The sequence below is a fragment of the Cariama cristata genome, unplaced genomic scaffold (genome assembly GCF_000690535.1).
Source record: "Cariama cristata isolate BGI_N322 unplaced genomic scaffold, ASM69053v1 scaffold25969, whole genome shotgun sequence".
NCBI classification, from domain to species: Eukaryota; Metazoa; Chordata; class Aves; order Cariamiformes; family Cariamidae; genus Cariama; species Cariama cristata.
In genome coordinates, this window is record NW_009636698.1 from 14990 (window position 1) to 32222 (window position 17233).

Consider the following 17233-nt stretch of genomic DNA (forward strand, 5'->3'; position numbering starts at 1 on the left):
CAGCCCCACCCTGCAGATCAACAGACAACAATCTCTTACAGATGGCCTGCTGGCACAGCAAGCCTTCTCCAGAGCCTCACCTGTACTCCCTCTCCTGAAAGAGCTGAACAAGACTGGATCTGCCAGACTCTGTCCCGGATTGTGTGTAGGTTCAGTCCTTCAGCAATCTCCGAAGCAGGGGCAGCCGTCAGCAAATCCTGCTTGTTAGCGAATATGAGCATGGGGACTCCACTAAGCTTTTCTTCATCCAAAAGCTCAGCCAGCTCCTGTATCATTTACAAGGGAGTGGGGGGAAAGATGGAGAGAGGAAAGGGAAAAAAACCTTCAACCACCAGTGGTTGTCTCTAATTAGAAATATATTTAGGGCAAATGCTAGAAGAGTGTGTTCCAGTGAAACCTAGATCTTATTATAAGAGAGCAAAAATGTATACAATCATCCCTGCCCAAGGTTCAAAAGCTATTTCTTCCAATTACAGGTTACAAAAATCTTCATCTTGGTCTGAAATTAGCAGTTGCCTTAAAGGCTACAACTCTGTGTTTTACCAGTCCCTGCTCCCAGGAGACCAAAATTGATGAAACAGCAAAAAACCATGTAAATTGGCAGTATGAGGAATCTGTCTTAAGTTATTGCCTGACTGGCATTTGTACCTGAGCAGCCGTTGACACCAGCCCTGATATCTTTGCTAATAATGAGTTTCAGAGTTTTGTTCCAAGTTTTATACGCTGCAATTTGAGCAGGAGAGGACTTTTTTCTTCTCCCCTCAGAAATGGAAATCTCCCTCCCACAAGAAAGTGCTGATGCTTTTGAAGGCATTGGCTAGCTGAAGACAAGCTAGATCAGCTTTACTAGCTGGATTTTGGCTCCATACGCACAGCACACATCGGGTGGCATCCTGAGAAATGGGTTTATTCATTCAAAACTGGGTGACTCAAAGAGATTCTTTTAATAGCTCAAATCTGAATCTGCAGTGGATCAACAATGGTTGAAATACTTTACATCTAGGGTTGTGCAATGGCCTCCTGTGAAATAGGCACACAGTCTCAAGTCACTTCCCTATGTGAACATCTAACAAACCCAGCAGAACTTGAACTTGTAGGGACTGCTGGCATTGCAGATTGATGAGTACATGAGATTTTTGTGGGCTCCTTATTTAGCTGGAAAGGTCTCATGCTCTCAGATACTGTCCTAACATCTCTCATCCACTGGCTGGAAACTTTGGGATTAAATTAGTGCAGTCGGGGAGATGCTAAACTGCAGTGGAAATCTGACTCCATCCCCCCAAAAGCAATGTTTGCTTTGGAAACTAGGACGAGAGAATGGAGTTATAAACAGAATTGGCTGGGAATTTTTCAACAAAATAGGTCTTTCATCTGACACAGCTGATTTATTGAAACCAAAAGTGTTTGCAGAAATATGACGGGTCCAGGCTGACTCTCCCTGACTCAGGCAAGTGCTCTAAGGTTCTGTTTCCTCTCCCTCCCTTTTGCCCAATGAATATTTAATTACTGATATAAAATGAAATAGTTCCAACAGGGGAAAGATTACTCCCACCCCTAGAAGAACCAACAGTTCTGCTGTTAGGGTGTGTCCATGATACTTGAGAGGCAAAAGATTAGGTGCCTCCTTCAAATGGGGCAGAACAGAGGGCTTTAAACTAAATATCCCATTTTTAGGGGGGTAAATCTGTTGCTAGCTATTTTGGGACACTGTCACTTTCTGAATTTCACAAAAGAAAGTTCAAAAGTCCTATTTTTATTCCATCCTAGAACACAAAATGTTACAAAACATCAAAACTTTGCAAAACGGAAATCTTATTTTCTGGCTAGTCCTAGTTACAAAGTTCTTAGGTTTTTTTTTTTTCAATTACATCCAAAAGACAATCAAGTCAATATGATTTCCATTTCAACTTTGTAAATAAGAAAATAGGATTCCTCAGGGTCTTGGTTTGGCAAAGTTTAAAGGACTTAGGCAAGTTTTTGCTTTCAGTATTAGGCTCCACTTGCTATAATTGTATAACTTCAATGAAAACCGTTCTATTTAAACGGAATTAGGCTACCTATTTTCCTTGTTTCAAATCTACCAAAATAATCTGCATTGATGTTGAAAGGCAAGTCTCTTGAAATGCAAATTTCCCTCATAAACAACAAAATCATCTTCCTAACTTTTGTGAGCAAGGGGCACTCAGAAGCACGGAGTTACTTCAAAGGAAGCTGGGCATAAGTAACTTACCTGACCTGTTTCTTCAAACCTCTTCCTATCTGCACTGTCAATGACATAGATCTGAAAAAGAAACGAGAGGAAAAGTTACTCTTCCCAGAAGACTCTCTTCCACAGTATTATGTGCTTAAGTGAGCTGAGCCTAATAATCATGTTTTTGGGCACAAAGATCCCCGGTATTATTTACAGCAGATGTTGGCAAAACTTCATGACGTTCTGAAAGGAGAGGAACCACCTCTTTTAAAGCTGGGGGGTTGGACAGCAACGTAGGTAGGATCAGAAAGGAGCTGGGGGCAGTACTGGGGATGCTCTCACCACCTCCACAGCATCTATTATCTGAAGACAACAGAAGACTGCCTGGTATCTTTTCAAATGACCCACTTACAAGCTGAAGCAATCTGGGGATCCAGACATGGTCTTTCACCCTAGCAGACAGTGTAGAAGCACTGCACTGATGTGACTATGCCATGCTGCCCTCAAACAGGATGCATCACCTCCTCAGTAAGCCACCAAGGCATACAATAGCACTCAGGGGACAGATTAATATATTGGGGACACTGAGCTCCTCTCCATCAGGAGATCCTACTGCAACCTCCTGGAGCAGATGGTTAAAGAGGAGGGTTGGATCCAGCCTGCGAGACTCCACCTTCAGCTGCCAGCTTGTCCACCAGGATGATGGAGAATACAGGGAGCAGCAGGCTCACAAAGACTGACAGCAGAGTCCTGCCACCTTCTCAGGGCTGTGCGCCACATCTCATGGTCGATGAGGAGGTCCCAACCAGACACGTGTCCCCTGGTATGGAGAACGGTGGATCCCCAAGCCCACAGGCTTCCTGCCTTGGGAGGGGCTCTCTACCCATTCCAAGCAGCATGGCACGTGCTGATTTCTTTCTGTAAATGCAAATGAACCTTCTCAGTGAAGGCAGCTCTACGTCTGCGCAGGCTAAAAGGCTCCTCAAAGGTCCCCCTAAACACACAATTAGTAAATCCAGCCACCCTCCTTTCCCCTAGCAACAGCATTGCAATTCAGAGGGCACAAGTATCAAGCTACATCTAAAGAAATGGTGAACCTCAGTGTAACAGTCAAGGAAGAATAGCCTGATATCCCTTTATTGCTATTTAGTGTGGGAAGGTTTTCAAAGGAGAAGGGCGCTGGGACAGCAGACAGGGACAGGACTGGTGACAAACATTGAGCATTTTGCTTCCAGTCCCTGCCATTCCCCATCAGCAGTGATTGAAGCTGCTAGCATGTCATCTGCATGCTCTTTGGTGGCTTACAGGGAGCAAGTGTCAGCCTGGTTTTCAGGGAATAGATGAGCACAGCACCCCGCCATCAAGATAAATGGCATCCTTGCAGGCAGTCTCAGCATAAGACTCCACGCTTCTAGGATAATTTTGACCAAATAGTAGGGGGAGGGAAGATCTCTAGCAGCAATATCTATTAAACTGTAGGCACTCCCTTAATGAGCAGTGTTAGTTGTTTGAAATGGGAGCAAACATGCAGCGGGAGAATCTGTATGCCAGGCCTGAGGAGGTAACACATCAACCTCGCAGACCTCTTTGCTGATCACTTGGGGTCTGCGGTCCTCCCAGGGCTGGGCTGATGCACACTGACAGAGGCTGGGGGACACGCGACAGGGCTGGACGCAGCTGCGTGGGGATGCGTCAGCAGTGCACGCACTCGGTGCCACGTGATGGGGAAAGGCCCGTGGGCACACCGTGACACATAGCCTCTCTCTGCAATGCGATCCCAAGCACGTGCACCAATACTGTATCAGCTACGCCCAACCTCTCTGCCCCTCCCAAGTACCCATCTCTGTGCATCCCATTTAGGGTAGGAAACACAGACCAAAAGAAAAGAAGCCGCCGCAGGGTTGGCAGTTGTGCTCTGGGGTGAAACTGGACTGTCATCTGTCCTCCTTTGGGACATCTCAGGGGAAGCTTAGCAACACACGACCTCAATAGTTGAGTGCTACTTCTCAACTAAAAAGCTGCACCTCACATGTTACGGTGCTTCTCTAACTGGCAAGGAAGAGCTCTGAGTTCCAACCAGGCAGGCTTTCTCCTGCACCACCCCATTCCTTACTAGGGAGCTATTTTGCAAGACGAGAATTGGAGGCAACAGCGCTTGGGGCAAAAGCCACAAAAGCACAGTACAGAGAAGGTAAAGTATGTGCGGAGTGCCTACTTCCAAACCAGAAAGCACCGTGCCAAATAGCTGCAGGTGCCTGTCTGAATATGCAATCAGCCAGATATCCACACCTTATTTGCCTGGGTTAAGCTTCCAAATATCACAGGTGTGTGATGTAAGACCAAGCTCTCATTCAAAGGCACCTGCATGGATTTGAATTTGCAATCACTTCCTGCTTTTCAGTGCTCTTTAGAGGATCCCTTCTGCTTTGTGCAATATAGTTTAGGAGAAGACAGAAGCAGGGGGTCCTGGGAACTGTAGCGTATTTCATCTCCACCTCCTTTCTATGGTCAGGGCCACACAAGAGCCTGTTTCTGGCTGTGGTGCTTGGTAGGACAGTTCGCCAGTTTGAACAGCCATTGAGTACACCATGTTGGAGAAATGGAGCTTGAGAAAGAAATTCCTGTAAAGTTGGGTGCCTGCTTTGAGCAACATGCCAAAACAAAACCTTGACTAAGTGGCTTGGGCAGAAATTGCAAGTGGTGGGACTGGATGAAGAAATAACATGAGGGATAAGTTGGCTCAATTTACAAATGCACAACCTGCACCACGTTTGTCAGAGGGTAAAATTACTGGCTAAACCAGGGGTGAGGGCTGGCAGAAGACAGAGAGAGAGTCATCAGCATATACATGATCCCAGTTTTGGTGTGTATGGACATAGCAAAGCACTGCACTAACAGAATCGAATCACAGAATCGCTTTGGTTGGAAGAGACCTCTGGGATCATCAAGTCCAACCTTTGCCCTGACACCACCATGTCAACAGTTCCCAGTTAACATGCCAATAGCTCCCAGTTTAGGACTGGGTGTCAGCACAGAGGGCCGGCAGGGGAGCTCAGGTCCATCTGCACATCAGTTATTCCCTCTGAATTAGCACCGCTGCTTCCCTCAAACTGATTCTTCTTCCATCTACCCATTTTCTTACTTGTATGAAAAGAAGGGTTTTCTCTGTACTTTGCTTTAACTAGGGTGGGAGGAGGGCAGGGAAAACAACTGCTTTCATCTCCTTCAGTCTTCAAATTCACCTTTATTTCTGCACCTCCCATGCAGCACACACTGGGAAGGGTGGAAGACCACAGGCTGGTGTAGCTCATTGCCTTTGCCAGGAGAGACTTCTAGATACTGTTTTGTGGCTGCGCAGTCTCTGCGGCCTGAGCACCTGCCATAGCAGGCGAAGATCCCCTACCTGCTGCTGCTTTGCAGCGTTGACTTTGATCTGCACACCCAGCTGCAGAGCTTGGACTCAATGGGCACATTCACCTCACAGCCATGGCATGTCCCCCTTCTCGATGGCCACAGAGGAGCACGCAAAGTGTGTTTTGCTAGTTTCTCAAACCCAGATCTTTCCTCACCATTACTCTTTGCAAAAGCAACCAACTGGGTTTATGCTGTGGTGGCTGCCCTCAAACATCAGATTCTAAATAAAGGCTGAAAAAGGGGGATCTGCAAATGAGATTACTGAGGGTTTATTAGTCCCATTTAATTAACAGTTTAATTTGGACAATGCTTTCTAAACCTGTAGGCGCAGCCAGGCCCTTCAGGACCCTGACACAAGCCTTGGAGTAAAGAGTCCTATTTCTAGTTGCACTGATCCTTCTGTGGAAGTGCACTGAAGCTCCTGACACATTATTGAGTATGTGTGTGTGACAGGAGCGAGGAAGGGCGTCTTTCCGAGAGCGCTTCCCGCTTTCCCATGGGAGCCCTGCAGACCTTGCCTTTTCTCTGTTCCCACAGGCAACATTGCTTGGGGCGGGGAGAGGCCTGGAGCCCCCAGCCTGCCTTCCTTCTGGCACACATGGCTGCACGTTAGAGGTAATCTTTGAAACTAGTCAGGATACTACTTGGAGGGTCCCAGGGTAACACACTCTGTCATGGAAAGAAAAAGGTCCTGCGTTATAAGTGTAACTGTTGTCATCTGTAATTGTAATTGTAAGCTAATTACAGCTAAGATGTCAAAAACGTTAAAGAACAGTCTTATAATTATAAGGACCAAAGGAAAAGATAAAGGCTCTCTCTGTGTCCCTCAGCCAGAAGCTTTCCTATCAAATGCCAGGCATAGCATTTAATTCTGGTGTGCCTCAGTTTCCCCAAGTAGAAAACAAAGGCACCATACTGACCTACCTCTACACATGAGGCTTAAGTCCCTAATACCCATGACAGGCCTCCAGAGTCCCCAGTGAAAGGAGCTATAGATGGGCAAACTGCAAGTTATTAATGTTCTTTCATTTCAAGGAGACTGAGATGAGAGGAAAGGAACTGGCTATAACCAACATCAACCGGTGAAAGTAAAAACATACAACTGAATGATTTCTCCAAACATCACTGTATTTTTCTTACTGCACCCAACCAATCTTGCCATTTCACTCAGAATAACTCCTGTTACAATGGCAATCGTGTTGCTGGGGACTGGGACATTACATTACTTGTTCCTGAATTTCTGGCTGAGACCTTGGAAAGCTATTGCATGAACACAGCATTCAACTGCAGCCAATACTCACAAGGATATCAGTGTTTTCAAAATAGTTCCTCCAGTACGGCCTGATCTTCCTCTGTCCGCCTATGTCCCATACGTTCAGCTTGAAGCCTTGAGACTGCACACTTTTGATGTTAAAGCCCTGGAAAGAGCAGAAACAAAGCCACATAGAGCATAAACCTGAATAGCTGGATCAGGAACACAAGCAGATATTAACACCTTATACATCCCATGCCTGCAACATGCAGCTAGATGGGCTGGGCAGCTGCAAAGATGGATCGGTTGTGGGAGAGGCACTGGCAAAAGTGAACACAGCCGCCAAACCATCAGTTTGCCAGTGTTCTTGGGTCAAGGGTTGACACTGTCATGGCTACGGAGACATATGATGCAGTTAGTGCCCTGGGAGGGCTCAGTAGGGTGGGTGCAGGAAGAGGTGGGAGAGCTGCAGATAAGGAGAAAACAAGGGCGCTGTGAGAAGCTTGTGAAAGCTGAGTAGAGACTCCCAGCTAACACCAAGCCAGAGGTCTCAGCTCAATTCGACACGACACAGCTAATGCCAGGCTTAAAAGAGCAACAGCTGCACGTCTGAAGGGTCCATTTCATCAATTAGAGCACCAATTGAAAGGGCATTCAAGTAGAAAAACAGGATGTGGCGTGGGCTGGCAACGTGCTGCCACACCACCCAGGAGACTGGGGCTTGGAATTGGGGTGTTGGGGCTGGGAGCTTTGGGAGGCAGCTACGGGTTGGGGGTAAACATCTCCCATAGCTCTCTAGCAACCTCCTCTGGTCAACACAGGAGTGATACTGCAGTGCTTCTAATGGGAGACATCCCTCTCCCCAGCCCCGAGGCTCAAAGAAAGGGGACCAGAGGCATCAGAGAGGGAGTGCTGGAATATGCAGAACCCTTGGGGCTGGTAGGCTGAAAGACGCAAGGAGACAGGGGCTTGCTCAGTGCTGCAGCAAGTCCTGTTTCGCAAGGACAACAGGAGCAAAGTCTCATCCATGCAACCCTAGCATGACCCAAAAGCCTTCTGCAGAATTCCAGAGCACTCATCTGCTTTCACACTACTTGACAGATCTGGCCTGATGCTCTCTGGCTCCTTCAAGGGGCCTCCTCTTATGCAGAAAACACACAAATTTAATGGTGCACCAGGCTCCAGTTGCTCCCAGTTTTACTCAAATACTCTGCTGAATTATTAGTGCTTTGTAGAATAAGGCAGGTGGGACCTCAAGAACTGCCTTGGGCAGGGAAAGGTCTTCCTCACCTGTGTTGGGGTGATGTGGCTGATGTCCTCAGATGCTAGCTGTTTCAGGAGTGTGGTCTTGCCTGCATTATCCAGTCCCAAGAGGAGGATTCTCACCTCCTGGTCTGGGGCGCTTTTCAGTTTACGCAGGATTGACAGTAAACCCTAAATCCACAAGAGAGATCGTAGCTGTTATTTCCCCCTCAACTCTCTCCCTTTAAATAGGTTCTGTATGGCGGTGGATCCCAGGACACCTTGAACTCCCTCCTGCAATCCCTATTCCCATTTCCTCTTCTACTCCTCCCCCTCACCCGTATTTTCCTTCCCCTCAGAGAGTACGGATGAGGTCTCAGACAGCACAAATGTCGCTCAGTGGGGTGCGCCACTGGCTGCGTTGCTCTTGTCACACAGCTGTTTGGTATTCCCTGTGCCAGGAAGACAGTGCCTAAGTGTATTGTGTAGGAGCTGCAAACCAAGTCCTTGTGAGCTCTTCATTATCTTTGTCAGAGGGAAAACCCCCATTAATTTAATCTCCCTCCTAGTTAACTGCAGGTTACTATGTACCTGACATCAGTTCTTTTCATAGTAACTCCCTGATCATCTCAAACCCCGTTTATCCGTCTAAAACATGCTGGACCCATGGGGCACGTGCAGTTCTGATTCTCAGGATGTATAGCATTTAACAACTATCTCAGATCACCACACATCCTTGCTAAGAAAAGCACAGTGGATTTCAGTCATTAGCCAGGCTCAGCTCTCCGAGCTGACAGTATCACTCAGGATTAGGAAACAGAATACGCAGGTCAGCTCATTTACAACCGTGCACGTTACAGCAGCACACCCAAGCTTTTGTTAGTGCCACCGCTCAGAGATCTGCACCCCTCTAAAATGGCTGGAAAAACATTCTGGATCCTGGCACGTAACCGAGAGATGCAAATGACTCCACTTTCACCCACCTCTCGCTGCCCAGCCCAGCCCAGCCCCACAGGCGAGGTGAGGGCAGAGGAGCAGGCTGCGAGTCCGCAACTGCCTGGGTCTCCTTGGACGCATTGCTGCTGCTGGGCAGGGACCGCTCCTCAGGGCCTGAGCACCACACACCACACTGAGACCCAGCCTGGGGACACAGATGCTCTTGCAGCTCATTTGCCTGAGCAAAGCCGGGAGAGGAATACACCTACAGCTCTTTCTGGAGTCCTCAGGGGTCCTGCTTGGTCTCTCCCAGACAATTCCCATGTTGAAGTCCACTATGACCAAGAGCCGGCAACAAAGTTCAAATATCAGCACAAACCTGGGCCCACTGGGGCCCATCTCTCAAGCTTTTTTGTTCTCCCATTTGCAAAATGGAGACAATGCTTCTTGTGGACCTGCAAGTGTGAATCAGTTAAATGTCATGAAGTGCTTTGTTGCTATGAGGAACTACACTCTCTAAATATTCCGCCTGGGAGCCAAGGACTATTTGAGCCATGAAGGTTGCTCCCGATCTCCAGATCACAGCAATCAGAAACCTGTCCTCAAGATAAAGAGCTGAAGGACGCGGTACAACTGTCACCGCTGCGACGCGTCCCCCATGTATAGCAGTGCCCTTCTGCCGACTCCTGGAAAGCCCCACCTCAGCCATTTGGAAACCTCCGCTTTCGACTGCTCGTCACACCGCTCCGAGGTGGGGAGCGTTTTGGAAAGGACAGTGCAGGATGAAAACACAGAGATTCAAATCTGCTCCTCTAAGATTTTTGATTTGCAAGTAATTTATTGGTTTTCCTTTTAATTACAAGACGCAGCTCAAAATACATGTATGATGTATAAGAAACAGGGAGAAAAGAAGGAACTTAGTAAAATTGGGTTTGAAGGGTATCTGTAGAAAGTTGCAGGATTGCCACTGTCGCTATGCTTTTAAAAAGCACTGTGGAAAGCTGAGGTTCAGAAATTCAGAGCTTGTGCAAGGAACAGAAAAACTGCAGTCTTACAGCCCAATAAGCGGGCTCAGGATATCACCTATTTCATAAACAGGCTGGTAAAAAACTGGGAATCCAGGCCCCGCTCAAAAGCTTTTAACCAGGAAGGGGCTCTGCTTGGTAGAGGGTGCCATGCCTGCACAGTGCAGGCACAGTAAATCCCCAAACTGCTTTTAGTCAAAGCGTGCAGGCCTGTAACATCCCATGCTGAGCCCTGCGGGCCAGATGCTCACAGCTGGCCCCCGCCCCTGGGCCCACAGCTAATGAATTGGAAGGGCTGTGTCCAGCGCAGACAGTGTCTGCAAGCCCTCCCAACCCAAGGGCTCACCTCCCCGGCCGCAGTGCCCTACCCATGTTCTGCCCCGATGACAGTCTGCACTGCCACACGTCTGACGGAAGAGAAAAGGAACAGCGACAGAAATACCTCTAACGCTTACTTGTTTACATGCATGTCCTAAGTGCCCTTGACATCATTAAAAAACACAAGTTTTAACTGCATGACTAGCAACACATTTTCTTTTCACCTGCAGTCACATTTACAGTTGTGTTTGTTGGCTTGTAAATCCATGGATTTCAGCTCAGTGTGGACAGACCCCACAGGAGCAGGAACTCTAAAATTCACACGTTCTCCCTCCTTTCCAGGGAAACACTGAATTTCCCATTCTTAGGGGCCTGACCCAAAGCCAACACACACCAGCCAAAGTACTACTGCCGACTTCAGAGAGCTCTGAATCAGGCCCTATTATTTTAGTTTATTGCTCACAGTTAAAAAAAGAAGCTGTTGAAATGCTAATCCTATTCACAGCACCACTTGCTAAGAGCAGAGCTGTGTATCCCAGAGCAGATCAGGATTAGGAGCCTTTATATTTCAGAATTCAACTCCAAAATACTGAGCGCAAAGAAAAGTATTACAAAGTATTGCTTATCTACCACGGAGCAATTCTCAGAGGTCGGGAAGAGGAACAGTTGTAAATGTTAATAGAGCTTCTCCCATTGTAGACGGATGCTATTTCTGGGCTAGTATGACAGCCTATGAGAAAACGATCAGCATCGTTCCATATTCTACTCAAGTGACACTGCTGCATGGCTGATCACAGGATTATCTGGGGTAGCCAATAGAAGAGAGGATATATATAGAAATAAAAGTATTCTCTAAGGTATAAAGTAAGCTGATTTAAAAGGCTGGAAGACAAGCAGTCCAACATAGAGAAGTGGACTTTATTTCAGTAGCTGTCGGCGTAGGTTACATGGTCTGTATACACAACTTAAATCAAGAGCCAAATAATAGTATTGGTTACTATGACTGTTATTATTTTGTAAATTATTATTTAAAACTTGCACCCAGCATTCTCCCTCTAGTTACTGAAGATTGAAAATTAAGGAAAGCCATGCGCAGATGGGTTTCTAACTCTTTTTTTTTAAATTGGTTTTATGAGCACGCTGGCTAGGAAGACAGGAAGCATTTCCTGACAGCTTAGTAGACTGGAAAAAATAACTCAGCCGAGTTCCCTGCTGCATGCCACCACTCTGTGGGACAAGGAGCCCTTACTGCACACACAATGATGGGCGAGCAGTTCTCTGCTCGCAAACACAATGCTGAAACTAACTTGGGCTGATGAGAGTCAGAAAGCAACCCCTTGTTATTGATGGGAGATGTCAGGTAGAAAGCCATGAAATGAGAAAATTTGGTGCAAAGAGGATGCTCAGAAGCAACAGGAGAGGAGCAGGCCTTTGAAGCAGGGCACCAAACGAACATCTCGATGCTGGGACTTAACCTGCAGGGAGGAGGGAGGATGCCCAGGATGCCAGCATAGCAGCCAGGCCAGCAGTACTCGCTTATTGGGGCGTCCAGGGTGAGGAGCAGGACAAGTCTCGAGCAGGACAGCAGAGATGTTAGCTGGCTGAGGAGCTGCAGAGACGACTCACAGGAGTATAAGGGCAGCGTGTCATTTGCACAAAACTAAGCAGACTGCGGCATCTGTAACAGAGAAGGGAACTGCAGATGCTGTTCAGATAATGAACAGCACAGCGTGGCAGTGCGCGCAGCCTTTGGAGAAGGGCAGCCATAGAGAGCAACTCAAGGATGGGCACAGTCAGCCAGCAACCACTTCTTAGTCACCTCTGGGTTAAGCAAACTATGTTTTATATCAGATTGGCTTGTTTAAAAACATCTTTGTCCTTGGTGGAGATGGTTTCCTTTACAAGCACCATGAGGAGACAGACTGATGGGGTCAGCAATGAGGAGACTGCGCTTTCCAGACAGTGAGTGGGGACATACAAAAAGAAAAAAAAGACTCATGACAATTACTATGAAATCAGAGTGGGGCATTAAATTCAGAGATGCAAATAAATGGGCAAGAGCACTCATAAACACATCAAGCATGAAAGCAAAGCCAACCATCTTATTAGCATCCTTCAGAAAACAGGGATGTGTGGTTTTATGAAAGCATATCATTGCTAGGTTTAAAATACCCACTGAGTTATCAAAGGACTTTCAGTTATAGCTGCATGCAGTAATCCTATTCTCTTTAAAAAAAAAAATACAGACATATATAAAAATACAGTGACATTTATAGTCCTAGCTAAGGGTTTTGTGGGTTTATTCAGCTTTAAATCCCTGCTGTATATGGGTCTTTTGAACTAGTCGATGCATGTAACTACATCCTGTACCACAGAAGCCGCTGAAAGGAAGATTCACTTTATAGGCCAAAGCAAAAATTGGTTTGGGACAAACAGAGCATTGAGATAATCTGTTTAAATATTGTATCAGATTGGCAATATAAAGCTGTAATAGAAAGAACAATTTCCCCTTGTACTGAGGGTTGGATACAAAGGGTATGGATAAAGCACGGCCCACAAGCTGCTGCAGAGCACGGTTGATTCCTATTAGGAAAGAGAAGTAAATGTATTCTGTTTAACTTTATTAGCCACAAAGCTCAGATAATGAATTTAAAATAAAACCACCCTCGGTCACCAGCAATTGCATATCTACTAGATGTGGCTATTTAGCTAGAATCAAATCAATTCACCCAGACGCGATAGAGCCACAAAGCTCAGCACCTCAGCCTGCTGCTGCGACCACTTCTCCCCCATCTCTACACCCCTGCATGGATGCCTTCTTCCCCCCTGCTGCAACCACAAGTCACTTGTCTTCACCCTCAAGGTCCTTCCCAATCAAGCACTTTTGCCATGGAGGTGATGGCTCCTGCCTCCCCACGGCTCACAATGCCAGCCCCAGCACTGCCGAGCTCTATTGTCAAACCTTTGTGCCTTTCCTACAACCGTGCGAGAAACTTCGTAATTCTCCTGCTAATTCCTTTTCTGCCACAGCTACAATCCTTGATGAGATTTAGGCGGCGAAAAGGCCAAGTTCAAACCTGTCTTGGACTCTCCTTACTCATATTGTTTGGTTATCTCTCACCTCAGACAGACCATATTTCCACGGCATGGAGAACATCTCCGTGTTCTGCCTGCACAGCACCTAGCACAGCTCTGACCCACAGTTTAGCTTTAATTAAGCAATATGGTGGCAGCTCGCCATTTTTAAAAGAGTAAGTTAGAGTGTGCACATGATGGTTTCAGAAAGTCACGCAGGAGAAGCTGACATGCAGAAGGACGAGCGGCTTAGTTGAGCCAAATATCCCGCCTTCAGCAGTGGATATTTGAGGCTACATTTGTCATCCAGGGTGCAATCCTGTGCACACAGAGCTGGAGGAGGGGGGTCCTTCCTGACAACTGCACTGATTAGCTGGTGCCCTGAAGAATGACGTTTGATTACCTTTATCTTCGGCTGCAGAACTGCAAATGTCACTAATGGTCATAAAATCACCCAGTCTTTTTCAAAATACAACCGAAGTAAATTAATCTATTGAGCACAGTTTATTCAATACTTCTTACTCTGGCAAAACTCCCAAAAAATCATTTGCTTGCTGCATGTCTCCACCATATGGTGTCATTCAATGCAGACTTTCTTTCCTGCATTGAAATCCAAAATTTAATGGAGTCGAGTTACCTACAGAGTTTTTCCAGCTCAAACCTACTAACATAGTTTTCTGTCAAAGAGGTCACACAGCACTTTCTGGTTTGGTATATTAACCAATACCAGCATGAATCCTCCTTTCGTAATTAAAATCAAACTCCTCTGGTTTCAGCAAGTTTGAAGGAAGAGTTTGCCTTGTGCGGAGAAGGGCTGATGCCCAGCACCAGACAGTGTCAGCAGTCTTTGTCTGGTTTCAGAACTTGAAAGTCTTTGCCAGTGGCTGGTATACTGTCCTATCTGCAGGTAGTTTCTCATATCAAAGTCTCGGCAATCAGTAAAATTAAACCAAAAACATGGGAAACTAAAGCAGCAAGGCACTATTAAAGCTCTTGAAAGCATTTTTTTTTTTTTAATGGGGTCATTTTAAATAGACCCTTACAGCCAAACGAGGGATAAAAGAAATAAACTCTGGGTATTAGGTACACCTACAGTAGGCAACAGAGAGATGCTGGTTTTGCTAAAAACATGAGCTTGAGACCAGGAGAAAGATGCCTGACTACACATTTAGCTAAGCTGGCATTTTATCCTCTCCACCAGATCTGCCTGGTGTCAGCTACATGCTCCATGACTTAGCTTCCTCAACTGTAAAATGGGGCCATGCTTTGACAACCCTGGTTTTGACATGATGATGTCATCTTCAATCAACGGTTTTAGAAAAACACTGGCCATCCTCTGGCCCCGCCATCTATCAGTAACAAACCATCTCACTCGGTAAAGATTGTTATTACAGTGATGAGGAAGCCACAAGCTCTGCTTCACACAGTATTTCCTAAACTTTGGAAAGCAGCTTATCCTTTCAAGTAGCAGCTTCCTTTCACCCTTGCTGTGCGCCCACCACAGATGTTGCTTAACGGCACCAAAGACTTCAGCGCTACACATCCTTCATGTCGTGCAGTTTCATGGTTCATCTTCCCCTCCATGCTCTACCAAGACCTTCCACCACCCCTGCCCCACAGCTGTGAGAAATGCTGGTGTGCTCTGCAGAAGGAGACACTTCCCCTCTGTACTTACTCACTTGGATGAACACTGAAATAATTCAAACCTCAGCATTAACCCTCTTATGACTGGAGTTGGAGCAAGCAGTCGTCGAAGGTGGTTTAAGCACTTTGCAATGCAGTCATGACATGCCAGAAACACGCTCGTGGGCAACTACCACGGCTCAGATGACAAGCAGTAAATTGTTACTTCAAGCTGTCTGGATCATTTCTGACTGCTGACCCACACCCCCAGGCTGCCATAGCTGCTTTGGATATATTTGCTAGTGTTTCAGAGTTTCTACCACCAAGGATTATTCTGTTTTAATGAAAGCTGAGAATCTAGAGAGACAGTACAGCACTCTGCAGTCCTCTGCCCAGGCCAGCCAGTCCACCAGGCACCCCAAAGTGCCACCCACTCTGCCTGAGAGGCTGCAATTCAAAACCCAACTCCTAGAAATAGAAAATAGACAAAAAGGCAGCAAAATGCTGTATCAAATAACACGAACACTGGAAAACACCCAGTCCGCCCTCTCCACACACAAAGCACTCAGATAACAGCAGCCAGATCCCAGACTACACCAGTTTATCGGGACATCACAAGGCAGAAGAGCAGATTTGGCCAGCAGCAGCTGCAGGCCAAGTGTGTCCCACAAAGTATTGCACTGCCGGAGGCAGCTGCCCTCATCTTTACAGCAGATGTCCATCTTGTGATGGCTTCGGTGTCTGGTGTGACATGCTCCATCATCAACTGGTCTAAAATAGAGCAGATCCCACAGACCTTATCACAATCTCCTTCTCTGTGGCCCAGTAGGTGGGGACACAGCCAGAATTAACCCAGTGAAGATGAGGAGCTACCTTTGCTGCTCGCTTTTATGCCTCCTCCCGTGCTGTCCACTTTCATGAATCCAGCTTGTGTCCAGAGGGTTCCTGGACAAAACACGGCTTCACCCTTTGGAGAGCTCTTTCCCCATTGCTATTTCCTTCTGCCCATGATCTCTGCACATGTTGCATCCTCAGCAGCAGCTCCCCCACCTACTGCAGCTCTCTCTTACCACCTGTCACCCAGCAGATCCAACCCTTCCTTCCAGTCCTTGCTGGACTCTGCCAGCATCCCACTTGTCCCACACCAACTTACTCCGGCATCTAAACCCAAGCTGTTTCCAACACCCCAGTCCATCATCCAACCTTACCTCAACCTCGATTCAGACTACGCTACACCCTCACCACCCTGCCTGTCTCCCAGCATTGCCCTCCAACCTAACCAGATCCTTCACTGCACCGAAGACCCCAATTCATCCCTTCAGTCCACATTGCTCCCTCTCAAACAATTAATTTCTCCCCTTGAACGCTTCGTTCCTCCCTGGGTCCTCTCTTTCTCTCATCAGCACCAAAACTCCACTTCCAGCCCTTCTCACAGTGTATTCTTATCTCTTTTTTTCAGCCCAGATTGTCCCCCATCTCCCCAGCCCCTGACAGAAACCCCCAGAGCACACAACATTCCAGCGAACTATCCTAGCCAGCCAACGTTGATGGGGTTTTCCCAGTGACTCACCAGACTCTTCATCCCACCCAACTGGCACGTTTCTTTCAGCCCCTGAGCACTGTGCCGCAGTCCTGTCCATCCCTGGACACCCAACCCCTTCATCCAGGCTTTCTCTGCCACAACTGAACACCCCTTCTAAGGCTTTTTGTCAACAACCAGCTCTTCCACCCCAGCAAGATCTCCTATAGTTCCCTCAACTCCTGTAGCCAGGATCCAAGCCCAAGGATGGTTCCCTCCCACCTTGACTGGATTGTCCAGTGTCCCTTCACAGTGACAGATGCTCCCAGACTCCCCACAGTCAATCCCTGAACACTGTCCTCCATCCTTGCCAGGCTCCTCCATTGCCCCTTCCCTCCTCATGCCAAGTGGGCCACTGCCATCCTGCTCCCCAGCCTTCCCGAGCTCCCAACCCTCCATCCATCATCATGCCTTCCACACCTTGACTAAATCAACTCCAGGCAGGCTGATCCCACCCCAAAACAGGCCCCCCACGGCATTCTCAAGCTGCCCAGCCCCTGCCAGGACCCAACTCAAACCCCTTCTCCAGGTCCCCCACAGCCTCCAGCTCCTGCTGGGATCCCAGCCAGGGTCTCCCA

General features: G+C 47.3%; 1 protein-coding gene across 1 annotated transcript in view; it reads right to left on the minus strand.

The window, feature by feature from the left end:
* ARL3 (ADP-ribosylation factor-like 3) overlaps positions 1–8291 on the minus strand; it is a gene marked incomplete at its 5' end in the record, with an annotated part of 17088 nt that extends 8797 nt beyond the window's left edge. Inside the window, 4 exons of the mRNA XM_009708019.1 lie at positions 81–266; positions 2231–2281; positions 6907–7023; positions 8148–8291. Of these exons, the coding sequence (XP_009706321.1) occupies positions 81–266; positions 2231–2281; positions 6907–7023; positions 8148–8291 (498 nt within the window). The remainder of the gene's footprint in view (positions 1–80; positions 267–2230; positions 2282–6906; positions 7024–8147) is intronic.
* Positions 8292–17233: the final 8942 nt, after the last annotated feature.